The 12,201-nt window shown below is 38.5% G+C and overlaps 1 protein-coding gene across 1 annotated transcript; it reads left to right on the top strand.

Moving 5' to 3' along the window:
* The first annotated feature begins 2,957 nt into the window (after positions 1-2,957).
* Positions 2,958-3,368, top strand: LOC130980307 (heavy metal-associated isoprenylated plant protein 27-like). The gene has a single exon (XM_057903997.1). The coding sequence runs from the start codon at positions 2,958-2,960 to the stop codon at positions 3,366-3,368; it is 411 nt and encodes a 136-aa protein (XP_057759980.1).
* Positions 3,369-12,201: the final 8,833 nt, after the last annotated feature.

Here is a 12,201-nt window from a genome sequence, read left to right as displayed (position 1 = left end):
CTGTGTATTTACAGTTTATGGCTTTTATTGTCATTTTAGTTGAGTTGTTGCGGTTCGGGTGTATTATATCAGACATGATTGGGTGTATTTTTTGTTTTTGACGTGGTGTATTCTACAGCCTCTCTCTGTTGTTGATGACCAGTTTGTTCCCAAGGTTGGAATGACCTTTACCACCCTTGAAGATGCTGGAAAAGTTTACAGGAAATACGCCAAGGTTGCAGGATTTTCTACAAGAGTTCGGAGCACAAATAGGAAGGAAAATGTGATTAAGAACCAATTGATTACATGTAGCAGAGAGAAAAAGTGAAAATCTAAAATATCTCAAATAGCACAGGGAACTAAGCATGTCCATTCGTCGTACAATAGAGAATAACGAGGAGGCTGGTATTAGACTAAGCAAAACTTACCAATCATTTGTTGCGGCTGCCGGGGGTCATCGCGAGTTAAATTTTATTGAAAAGGATGTGAGGAATTACATTACGAGAGAAGTGCGAGAAGCGTGAGTGTGCTTAAAGACTCATTTAATAGGAATTGAAATGATTTTCTGCTGAATTTTGGTCTTGTGGACAACAAGTGGCTTTCAGGTAATGTTTGTTTAAAATCTGCAGCAGAGGTGTAAATTTAATTTTTTTCGGGTGTATTTATAGTCTGTGTTTGGGTGTATTCTGCAGATCTCTATGAAGACCGTCATATATGGGTTCCAATCTATTTGGATCACCACTTCTGGACAGGGATGTGAAGCACACAAAGGAGCGAGAGCATACATTCTTTTGGGTGTAAAAGCAGTGTTCTTTTGGGAGTATTTTCTGAATTTTCTTGTATTTCACATTTTACATATATATACATATATATACTTCAGAATCTTGTTTTATGTTATAAAATACTTTTTTTTACAACGGTTTAAGGGTTTTAGGTATTAGGGCTTAGGGTTTTAGGGTTTACGGTTTAGGTTTTAGGGTTTACGGGTTAGGGGTTAGGGTTTAGGTTTTAAGTGTTTAGGGTTCATGATTTTAGGGATAAAGCATCAGGGGGATAGATTTTTTAGTGTATATTCAACTTTCTTTGGGTGTAAAAAATGGCAGGTTATGGGTGTATATTTGGTTTGATGTTTTTCTTCATATTATAGTATATGTAATTCATACATTTTGAATACAGCAGAGAGAGTTTAATTATTGAAAGAAATTTTACAATAAACTGGATTATAATTGGAAAATTTTTACAGCATGTGTTCAATTTGTTACAGGACTATATAACATTTACATTAATCAGTGTCAATATCCTTAGAATCTATCTGACAATTTGGTGATGCACCCTTAGCGGCGGGATGTGCATCAGGCCACCAAATCCCAAATCCCTAACAATTGTTTTCTTCTCCTCGCTCATGTTTCTGAATTTCTCACTTAACAAATGTGTTGCACACTTAAGGTCTTTGGTTTGCTGTAAACAAAGCAAAATTATAGTCAGATATATTTCTATTATATAAAACTGATTTCATATAAGACATATATTTGTTCTTACATTTTGTTCAGCTTGGTTTCTGTCTGTCATTTTTTCTGAAATGAAAAATACACCCATAGATATCAGTAAGATATACCCATAGATATGATTCAGATACACCCATAGATATGAGTCAGATATACCCATAGATATCAGTCAGATATCACTCAAACATGCATTAATATACAAGGTCAAGCAACATTACAAGGTCAAGCAATATACACCCATGGACAAGTAAATATTAGAACAGTTGCAACTGTTGACTATATTACAGTATATCAGTTCAGAAATATACACCCAACAAATTATGCTATATACACCCAACAAAATACTCAATATACACCCACCAAATCACGCAATATACTCCCAAAAATCAGTTACCAGAAGAACTAGAACACCAAGAACAGTAACACCTAGAACAACTAAGAAGAACAAAATAACCTAGAAGAAAGAATAACAGTAAAACCTAGAACAAGTAGAACATTAAAAACTGTAAAATGAGACCTAGAACAAGAAGAACAGTAAAACCTAGAAGAACGTAGAAGAACAGTAAAACCTAGTTTGAAATCTGGAAAATATACAAGAATGGTAATGTAACGTACCTTGAGTATTATAGCTTTGTTTTCTCTGGAGATTATTGATCGAGAGTTTTATGGTGTGTTGATGGAGTTTTCGAATGCTAGCGATGAGTTGTATATCCAATAACTAAATTGATAGATTTTCATAAATATATTTAGTCAACGTCTAATTTGAACATGTTATGTGTCATATATGCCATCAGTTAATATTTTACATCATTAATTGTTGACGAAAATTGTGAATGGAATAACTGGAAGATAAATATAATTAATTAGTAATTTTTGAAAGACTAATTTAATCAAAAAATTCTTTCAAAAACAAATTAAAAATATTTTATTTTTTAATAACTAATTTGACTAGTAACCTTTATTTATTTATTCTGCATGTGCTTGAGCTCCTTATTAATCATTATTCATTCGTTCGTATTAAATTGTTATAACTAGAAGACTAAAACTATCAATTATGCCAATGAGTAATAGCTCAAATGGCATAGTCTTCCTATACTCAATTAAGAGGTTGCGGGTTCGAGTCTCCTATCTTTTGGTAAAAAAAAAATAAAAAAACTAGATATCAATTATTGTTTGAGGTCAATTACAAACTTTTTTCTTTTCTTTTCACCTTGGATGATGATGATTATATGGACGATAGGTGGGTAGGTTTATTGTCTTCACTTTTCACCACGCGGCAAATAAAAGAAAATTAAAAAAAAATATTTTCACTAGAATAATCTGGTTCACTTTTTTTTTCACTAGAATCTTCTGCCAAAAGCAGGGCCGCATTTGATCTTATGATTGCTCATTTGGGACTATATAAAAAATTTCATAAACTAAGCAAACTAGGTAGCTTAAATTAATTAGGCACGTAAAAACTAATAAACAATAATGGGTGTTTTTGATAGTATTGGAGAGGTGTGTGAGGAATGGTGTGGAATACAGCACAAAAGTAGAAAGCTAAAGCAAATACAGGGAGTGGAAATAAAGGTGAAGATGGATTGCGAAGGGTGCGAGAGAAGGGTAAAGAAATCAGTGGAGGGGATGAAGGGCGTGACAGAAGTGGAAGTTGAACCCAAGCAGAGCAAGTTAACTGTAAAGGGTTACGTGGATCCAGAGAAAGTGTTAGAGCGCGTGAGGCAGCGCACTGGGAAGAAAGCAGAGTTCTGGCCATATGTACCATACGATGTCGTTCCGCACCCATATGCGCCAGAGGCTTATGACAAGAAGGCTCCGCCTGGGTACGTCAGGTACACCACCGCCTTCAGCGATGAGAACCCCAATGCTTGCACTGTTATGTGATGTATCTTGGTTATTTAATGCTGTGTATGTCATATGTGGAGCTTCATGTACAGTGTCATTGTACAAAGTGGCATAAGTACGTAACAACTAAAAAAAGTAACAAGCCTAAACACAATAACAAAGTCCAATTAATCCTATAAAAGAAGGTTATTCTCATAGTGGAATTCCTACTTGTCTTTTATCAGATTTATTCTCAATTTCTATTATATGTATTCATCCACCAAAATTTAAAGGTCTTCAATCATCATGATTCTTATATTACATTCCTACATCAAACTAATTTCGTTACACCACACTTTTCATGACCGTATCCAATTTTTTTATCTCCCTTTCTCAGTTTGCTTTACAATTTACATGTACACACATTCCTAAAATTTCAAATTTTAAATTTTGAATACAAAATTAAAATTAAAAAAAGGATTTCTCTCCCTTCTTTGTTTCCATTTTATCTCTTCCTCCTCTTCTTTGGTTCTTCTACTTCCTCCTCATCAGTTTCTCTTCTTTTTTCTCCTCCTTTTAATGATTCTATTTTTGTATAATCTTCTTCTTCTTCTTCAGTAGTTTTTATTCATCTTCTTTTTCTAATTCTTACTGTTCCTAATTTAAGTCAGAAGTGGAGATTATAGAGTTAGTGTACGCACTAAGACAGAGAATGTCACTGTACTTGATGGATCCAACCTTTCGGGGAGTCATCGCGGTGGAGGCAACGCTATAGCTGGTGGTAGGGTTGCTGATGAGCGGATAATTTGTACCCTTTTTGGCATTGTTTTTAGTATGTTTTTAGTATCTTTTAGTTAGTTTTTAGTATGTTTTTAGTAGTTTTTAGTTAAAATTCACTTTTCTGGACTTTACTATGAGTTTGTGTGTTTTTCTGTGATTTCAGGTATTTTCTGACTGAAATTGAAGGTTCTGAGCAAAAATCTGATTCAGAGACTGAAAAGGACTGCAGATGCTGTTGGATTCTGACCTCCCTGCACTCGAAGTGGATTTTCTGGAGCTACAGAAGCCCAATTGGCGCGCTCTCAACGGCGTTGGAAAGTAGACATCCTGGGCTTTCCAGCAATATATGATAGTCCATACTTTGCCCAAGATTTGATGGCCCAAACCGGCGTGGCAAATCAGCCTCAGAAATTCCAGCGTTTAACGCTGGAACGGCATAAAACTTGGAGTTAAACGCCCAAACTGGCATGAAAGCTGGCGTTTAACTCCAGAAAAGGTCTCTACACGAAAATGCTTCACTGCTCAGCCCAAGCACACACTAAGTGGACCCAGAAGTAGATTTTTACGTCATTTACTCATTTCTGTACACCCTAGGTTACTAGTCTACTATTAATAGGATCTTTTGACATTGTATCTGTATCTCATGACATTTTTACACGTTTCTTTGTGTACCTTCCACGGCATGAGTCTCTAAACCCCATGGTTGGGGGTGAGGAGCTCTGCTGTGTCTTGATGGATTAATGCAATTACTACTGTTTCTTATTCAATCATGCTTGCTTCCATTCTAAGATATCACTTGCTCTTAACCCGGATGAATGTGATGATCCGTGACACTCATCATCATTCTCAACTATGAACGTGTGCCTGACAACCACCTCCGTTCTATTTTAGATTAAGTAGATATCTCTTGGATTCTTTAACCAGAATCTTCGTGGTATAAGCTAGAACTGATGGCGGCATTCAAGAGAATTCGGAAGGTCTAAACCTTGTCTGTGGTATTCTGAGTAGGATTCAATGACTGAATGACTGTGACGTGCTTCAAACTCCTAGCAGGCGGGGCGTTAGTGACAGACGCAAAAGAATCACTGGATTCTATTCCGGCCTGACCGAGAACCAACAGATGATTAGCCATGCTGTGACAGAGCATAGGAACGTTTTCACTGAGAGGATGGGAGGTAGCCACTGACAACGGTGAAACCCTACATACAGCTTGCCATGGAAGGAGCCTTGCGTGTTTGATGAAGAAGACAGTAGGAAAGCAGAGATTCAGAAGATGGAGCATCTCCAAAGCCTCAACCTATTCTCCATTACTGCATAACAAGTACTTATTTCATGTTCTTCTGCTTTTCACAATCAATCCTGATAATTTCTGATATCCTGACTAAGATTTACAAGATAACCATAGCTTGCTTCAAGCCGACAATCTCCGTGGGATCGACCCTTGCTCACGCAAGGTATTACTTGGACGACCCAGTGCACTTGCTGGTTAGTTGTGCGGGATTGCAAAAGTGTGATTGCAATTTCGTGCACCAAGTTTTTGGCGCCGTTGCCGGGGATTGTTCGAGTTTGGACAACTGACGGTTTATCTTGTTGCTTAGATTATGACTGTTTTATTTTTGTTGGTTTAGAGTCTTTTAGTTGAGTCTAGCTTCATATTTTAAGTTTGGTGTCAATTGCATGCTTTTATTTTTTTCTTAATTTTCGTTTTTGCATGTTCTTAGTCCCTTTTTGATTCATAAAAATTCTAAGTTTGGTGTCCTTTTTGTGTTTTCCTTTAAAATTTTCGAAAATTAGTGTTTGATTTTCTAAAAATTTTAAGGTTGGTGTCTTTTTGTTGTTTTTCTCTTTCCTCTTTTCAAAAATCAAATCTTTTTCATAAAAATTTTTCAATTATATCTTTTTAATTGCTATTTTCAAAATCTTTTTAATTAACTAATTGATTCAGTTCTCAATTTGCTTTGATCTTATTTTCTTTTTGATTTTCGAATTTTTATTTTAATTTTCTTTTGTTTTATTTTATTTTTTTTCGTTTAACTCAAAAAAAAAAAAACAAAATTTATCTATTTGCAATCATTATCATTTCCCTTTTGTCCATTATGGACCTAGGAGGGATTGATCAGTCCAAAAGGACTCTGGGGTCATATGCTAACCCCATTACAGCTGCATATGGGAGTAGCATCTGTACACCTCCCATCAAAGCAAGCAGCTTTGAGCTAAATCCTCAACTCATTATCATAGTGCAGCAAAACTGCCAGTATTCCGGTCTTCCACAGGAAGAACCTACTGAGTTTCTGGCACAGTTCTTACAAATTGCTGACACAGTACATGATAAAGAGGTAGATCAGGATGTCTACAGACTATTACTGTTTCCATTTGCTGTAAAAGATCAAGCTAAAAGGTGGTTGAATAACCAACCTACAGCAAGCATAAAGACATGGAAACAGTTGTCAGACAAATTCCTGAATCATTTTTACCCTCCAAAGAGGATGACACAGCTAAGGCTGGACATCCAAGGCTTTAAACAAGAGGATAATGAATCCCTTTATAATGCCTGGGAGAGGTATAGAGGTATGCTTAGAAAATGCCCCTCTGAAATGTTTTCAGAGTGGGTACAGTTAGACATCTTCTACTATGGGCTCACAGAAAAAGCTCAGATGTCTTTAGACCACTCAGCTGGTGGATCTATACACATGAGGAAGACAATTGAAGAAGCTCAAGAGCTTATAGACACTGTTGCTAGAAACCAATACTTATATTCTAGCAATGAGTTCGTTCCAAAAGAGGAAGTCATGGCATTAGTCACTGATCCTAATCCTCAAGAACAGATGAATGAACTTAATCAACAATTGCTCCTGATGACAGAACAGTTAGCAAAATTTAAAGAAATGCTCCATGATACTAAGGTTGCTAACAAGAACATAGAACTGCAGTTGAATCAAGCAAAACAGCAAATATCTAAACAGATAACAGAAGAATGTCAAGCAGTTCAACTGAGAAGTGGGAGAACACTGAATACCACTGCTCAAAAGAGCAACAAGCCAAACAAGGAACAATTGACAGAGGATAACCAAACCAATGTTCAAAATCCCTCTGAGGACAGTAAGAGCCCAGAGAGGAATGTTATTGGCGTTCAAACTCCAGAAAGGGAAGGAAAGCTGGCATTAAACGCCCATTCCTTGCCCAGTTCTGGCGTTCAAACGCCAGAAAAGGGGGAAAAGTTGGCGTTAAACGCCTATTTTCCACCCAATCCTGGTGTTCAGACGCCAAGGGGAGATCAGACACCTGAGAGTGCTGACAGTAATCCCTCTAACAAGGCTTCTTCAACCACTTCTGTAAGAAATAAACCTGCAGCATCTAAGGTTGAAGAATATCAAGCCAAGATGCCTTATCCTCAGAAACTCCGCAAAGCGGAACAGGATAAGCAATTTGCCCGCTTTGCAGACTATCTAAGGACTCTTGAAATAAAGATTCCGTTTGCAGAGGCACTTGAGCAAATACCTTCCTATGCTAAGTTCATGAAAGAGATCTTAAGTCATAAGAAGGATTGGAGAGAAACTGAAAAAGTGTTTCTCACTGAAGAATGCAGTGCAGTCATTCTGAAAAGCTTACCAGAAAAGCTTCAAGATCCTGGAAGCTTTCTGATACCATGCACATTAGAAGGCGCTTGCACCAAGACAGCCCTATGTGATCTTGGAGCAAGCATCAATCTAATACCTGAATCCACTATCAGAAAGCTTGGGTTGACTGGAGAAGTCAAACCAACCAGGATATGCCTCCAACTTGCTGATGGCTCCATTAAACACCCATCAGGCATAATAGAGGACATGATTGTCAAGGTTGGGCCCTTTGCCTTTCCAACTGACTTTGTGGTGCTGGAAATGGAGGAGCACAAGAGTGCAACTCTCATTCTAGGAAGACCTTTCCTAGCAACTGGACGAACTCTCATTGATGTACAAAGAGGGGAAGTAACCCTGAGAGTCAATGAGGATGAGTTCAAGTTGAATGCTGTAAAAGCTATGCAGCATCCAGACACACCAAATGACTGCATGGGCACTGACATTATTGACTCTCTGGTAGAAGAGATCAATATGGCTGAAAGCCTAGAACCAGAGCTTGAAGACATCTTCAAGGATGTTCAACCTGATCAAGAAGAACCACAGGAGACAAAGGAATTTTCGAAAATTCCTCAAGAGGAGGATAAGCCTCCCAAACCTGAACTCAAACCACTACCACCATCCCTGAAATATGCATTTCTTGGAGGGGGTGAAACTTTTCCAGTGATTATAAGCTCTGCTTTAAACCCACAGGAAGAGGAAGCACTAATTCAAGTGCTGAGGACACACAAGACAGCTCTTGGGTGGTCCATAAGTGATCTTAAGGGCATTAGCCCAGCTAGATGCATGCACAAAATCCTGTTGGAGGATAATGCCAAACCAGTGGTCCAACCACAGAGGAGGCTAAATCCAGCCATGAAGGAGGTGGTGCAGAAAGAGGTCACTAAATTGCTGGAGGCTGGGATTATTTATCCTATTTCTGATAGCCCCTGGGTGAGCCCTGTCCAAGTTGTCCCCAAAAAGGGAGGCATGACAGTGGTTCATAATGAAAAAAATGAACTGGTTCCTACAAGAACAGTTACAGGGTGGCGTATGTGTATTGACTACAGAAGGCTCAATACAGCCACCAGAAAGGATCATTTCCCTTTACCATTCATAGACCAAATGCTAGAAAGACTAGCTGGTCATGATTATTACTGCTTTTTGGATGGCTATTCAGGCTACAACCAAATTGCAGTAGATCCTCAGGACCAAGAGAAAACGGCATTTACCTGCCCTTCTGGCGTGTTTGCCTACAGAAGGATGCCTTTTGGTCTGTGCAATGCACCTGCAACCTTTCAGAGGTGCATGCTCTCTATCTTCTCAGATATGGTAGAGAAATTTCTGGAAGTTTTCATGGATGACTTCTCAGTATATGGAGACTCATTCAGCTCCTGTCTTAACCACCTATCACTTGTCCTGAAAAGATGCCAAGAGACTAACCTGGTTTTAAACTGGGAGAAATGTCACTTTATGGTGACCGAGGGAATTGTCCTTGGGCACAAAATTTCAAGCAGGGGAATAGAGGTGGATAAGGCAAAGGTAGAGGTAATTGAAAAATTACCACCACCTGCCAATGTTAAGGCAATCAGAAGCTTTCTGGGGCATGCAGGATTTTACAGAAGGTTTATAAAGGATTTTTCAAAAATTGCAAAACCCCTGAGTAACCTGCTAGCTGCTGGTGCACGAAATTGTGATCACTACTTTGTCCATATTCGAATAATCCCCGGTAATGGCTCCAAAGACTTGGTGCTCAATACCATGGCATAAACACAACTTCGCACAACTAACCAGCAAGTGCACTGGGTCGTCCAAGTAATACCTTACGCGAGTAAGGGTCGATCCCACGGAGATTGTTGGTATGAAGCAAGCTATGGTCACCTTGTAAATCTCAGTCAGACAGACTCAAATGGGTATAGTGATAAACGAATAAAGCATATAGATAAAGATAGAGATACTTATGTATATCATTGGTGAGAGCTTCAGATAAGCGAATGAAGATGCCTTCCCTTCCGTCTCTCTGCTTTCCTACTGTCTTCATCCAATCCTTCTTACTCCTTTCCATGGCAAGCTCGTGTAGGGTTTCACCGTTGTCAATGGCTACCTCCCATCCTCTCAGTGAAAACGATTGCATATGCTCTGTCACAGCATAGTGGAATTCAGCTGTCGGTTCTCGGTCAGGCCGGAATAAAATCCATTGATCCTTTTGCGTCTGTCACTAACGCCCCGCCTGCTAGGAGTTTGAAGCACGTCACAGTCATTCAATCATTGAATCCTACTCAGAATACCACAGACAAGGTTAGACCTTCCGGATTCTCTTGAATGCCGCCATCAGTTCTTGCCTATACCACGAAGATTCCGGTTAAAGAATCCAAGAGATAAACACTAGAGCCTTGGTTGCTTGTAGAACAGAAGTGGTTGTCAGTCACTTTATTCATAAGTGAGAATGATGATGAGTATCACGGATCATCACATTCATCAAGTTGAAGAACAAGTGATATCTTGGACAAAGAACAAGCGGAATTGAATAGAAGAACAATAGTAATTGCATTAATACTCGAGGTACAGCAGAGCTCCACACCTTAATCTATGGTGTGTAGAAACTCCACCGTTGAAAATACATAAGAACAGGGTCTATGCATGGCCGTGAGGCCAGCCTCCCAATGATCTAAGAACTAGATGTCCAAAGATGAAAATACAATAGTAAAAAGGTCCTATATATAGAGAACTAGTAGCCTAGGGTGTACAAAGATGAGTAAATGACATAAAAATCCACTTCCGGGCCCACTTGGTGTGTGCTTGGGCTGAGCAATGAAGCATTTTCGTGTAGAGACTCTTCTTGGAGTTAAACGCCAGCTTTTATGCCAGTTTGGGCGTTTAACTCCCAATTAGGTGCCAGTTCCGGCGTTTAACGCTGGAATTTCTGAGGGTGACTTTGAACGCCGGTTTGGGCCATCAAATCTTGGGCAAAGTATGGACTATCATATATTGCTGGAAAGCCCAGGATGTCTACTTTCCAACGCCGTTGAGAGCGCGCCAATTGGGCTTCTGTAGCTCCAGAAAATCCACTTCGAGTGCAGGGAGGTCAGAATCCAACAGCATCTGCAGTCCTTTTCAGTCTCTGGATCAGATTTTTGCTCAGGTCCCTCAATTTCAGCCAGAAAATACCTGAAATCACAGAAAAACACACAAACTCATAGTAAAGTTCAGAAAAGTGAATTTTAACTAAAAACTAATAAAAATATACTAAGAACTCAACTAAAACTACCAAAAACATACTAAAAACAATGCCAAAAAGCGTACAAATTATCCGCTCATCACAACACCAAACTTAAATTGTTGCTTGTCCTCAAGCAACTGAAAATCAAATAAGATAAAAAGAAGAGAATATACTATAGACTCCAAATTATCAATGAAACTTAGCTCCAAATTAGATGAGCGGGACTAGTAGCTTTTTGCCTCCGAACAGTTTTGGCATCTCACTTTATCCTCTGAGGTTCAGAATGATTGGCTTCTTTAGGAACTCAGAATCCAGATAGTGTTATTGATTCTCTTAGTTAAGTATGATGATTCTTGAACACAGCTACTTTATGAGTCTTGGCCGTGGCCCAAAGCACTCTGTCTTCCAGTATTACCACCGGATACATACATGCCACAGACACATAATTGGGTGAACCTTTTCAGATTGTGACTCAGCTTTGCTAGAGTCCCCAATTAGAGGTGTCCAGGGTTCTTAAGCACACTCTTTTTGCCTTGGATCACAACTTTATTTCTTTCTTTTTCTTTTTCTTTTTCTCCTTTTTTTTCGTTTTTCTCCTTCTCTTTTTTTTTTTGTATTCACTGCTTTTTCTTGCTTCAAGAATCATTTTTATGATTTTTCAGATCCTCAGTAACATGTCTCCTTTTTCATCATTCTTTCAAGAGCCAACAATTTTAACATTCATGAACAACAAATTCAAAAGACATATGCACTGTTCAAGCATACATTCAGAAAACAAAAAGTATTGTCACCACATCAAACTAATTAAGCTAGTTTTAAAGATGAATTTGAAATCCTGTACTTCTTGTTCTTTTGTGATTAAAAACAGTTTTCATTTAAGAAAGGTGATGGATTTCATAGGACATTCATAACTTTAAGGCATAGACACTAAGACACTAATGATCATAAGACACAAACATGGATAAACATAAAGCATAATTTTCGAAAAACAGAAAAGCAAAGAACAAGGAGATTAAAGAACGGGTCCACCTTAGTGATGGCGGCTTGTTCTTCCTCTTGAAGGTCTTATGGAGTGCTTGAGCTCCTCAATGTCTGTTCCTTGTCTTTGTTGCTCCTCTCTCATGATTCTTTGATCTTCTCTAATTTCATGGAGGAGGATGGAATGTTCTTGGTGCTCCACCCTTAGTTGTCCCATGTTGGAACTTAATTCTCCTAGGGAGGTGTTCAGTTGCTCCCAATAGTCTTGTAGAGGAAAGTGCATCCCTTGAGGTATCTCAGGGATCTCATGATGAGAGGGGTC

This window comes from Arachis stenosperma, chromosome 5, assembly GCF_014773155.1.
Source record: "Arachis stenosperma cultivar V10309 chromosome 5, arast.V10309.gnm1.PFL2, whole genome shotgun sequence".
In the NCBI taxonomy this organism is placed as follows: domain Eukaryota; kingdom Viridiplantae; phylum Streptophyta; class Magnoliopsida; order Fabales; family Fabaceae; genus Arachis; species Arachis stenosperma.
This window is presented reverse-complemented; position numbering and strand designations above follow the sequence as displayed.

Coding starts and splice junctions, on each gene's coding strand:
- LOC130980307 (XM_057903997.1), top strand. CDS start 2,958: ATGGGTGTTTTTGATAGTATTGGAGAGGTGTGTGAGGAATGGTGTGGA.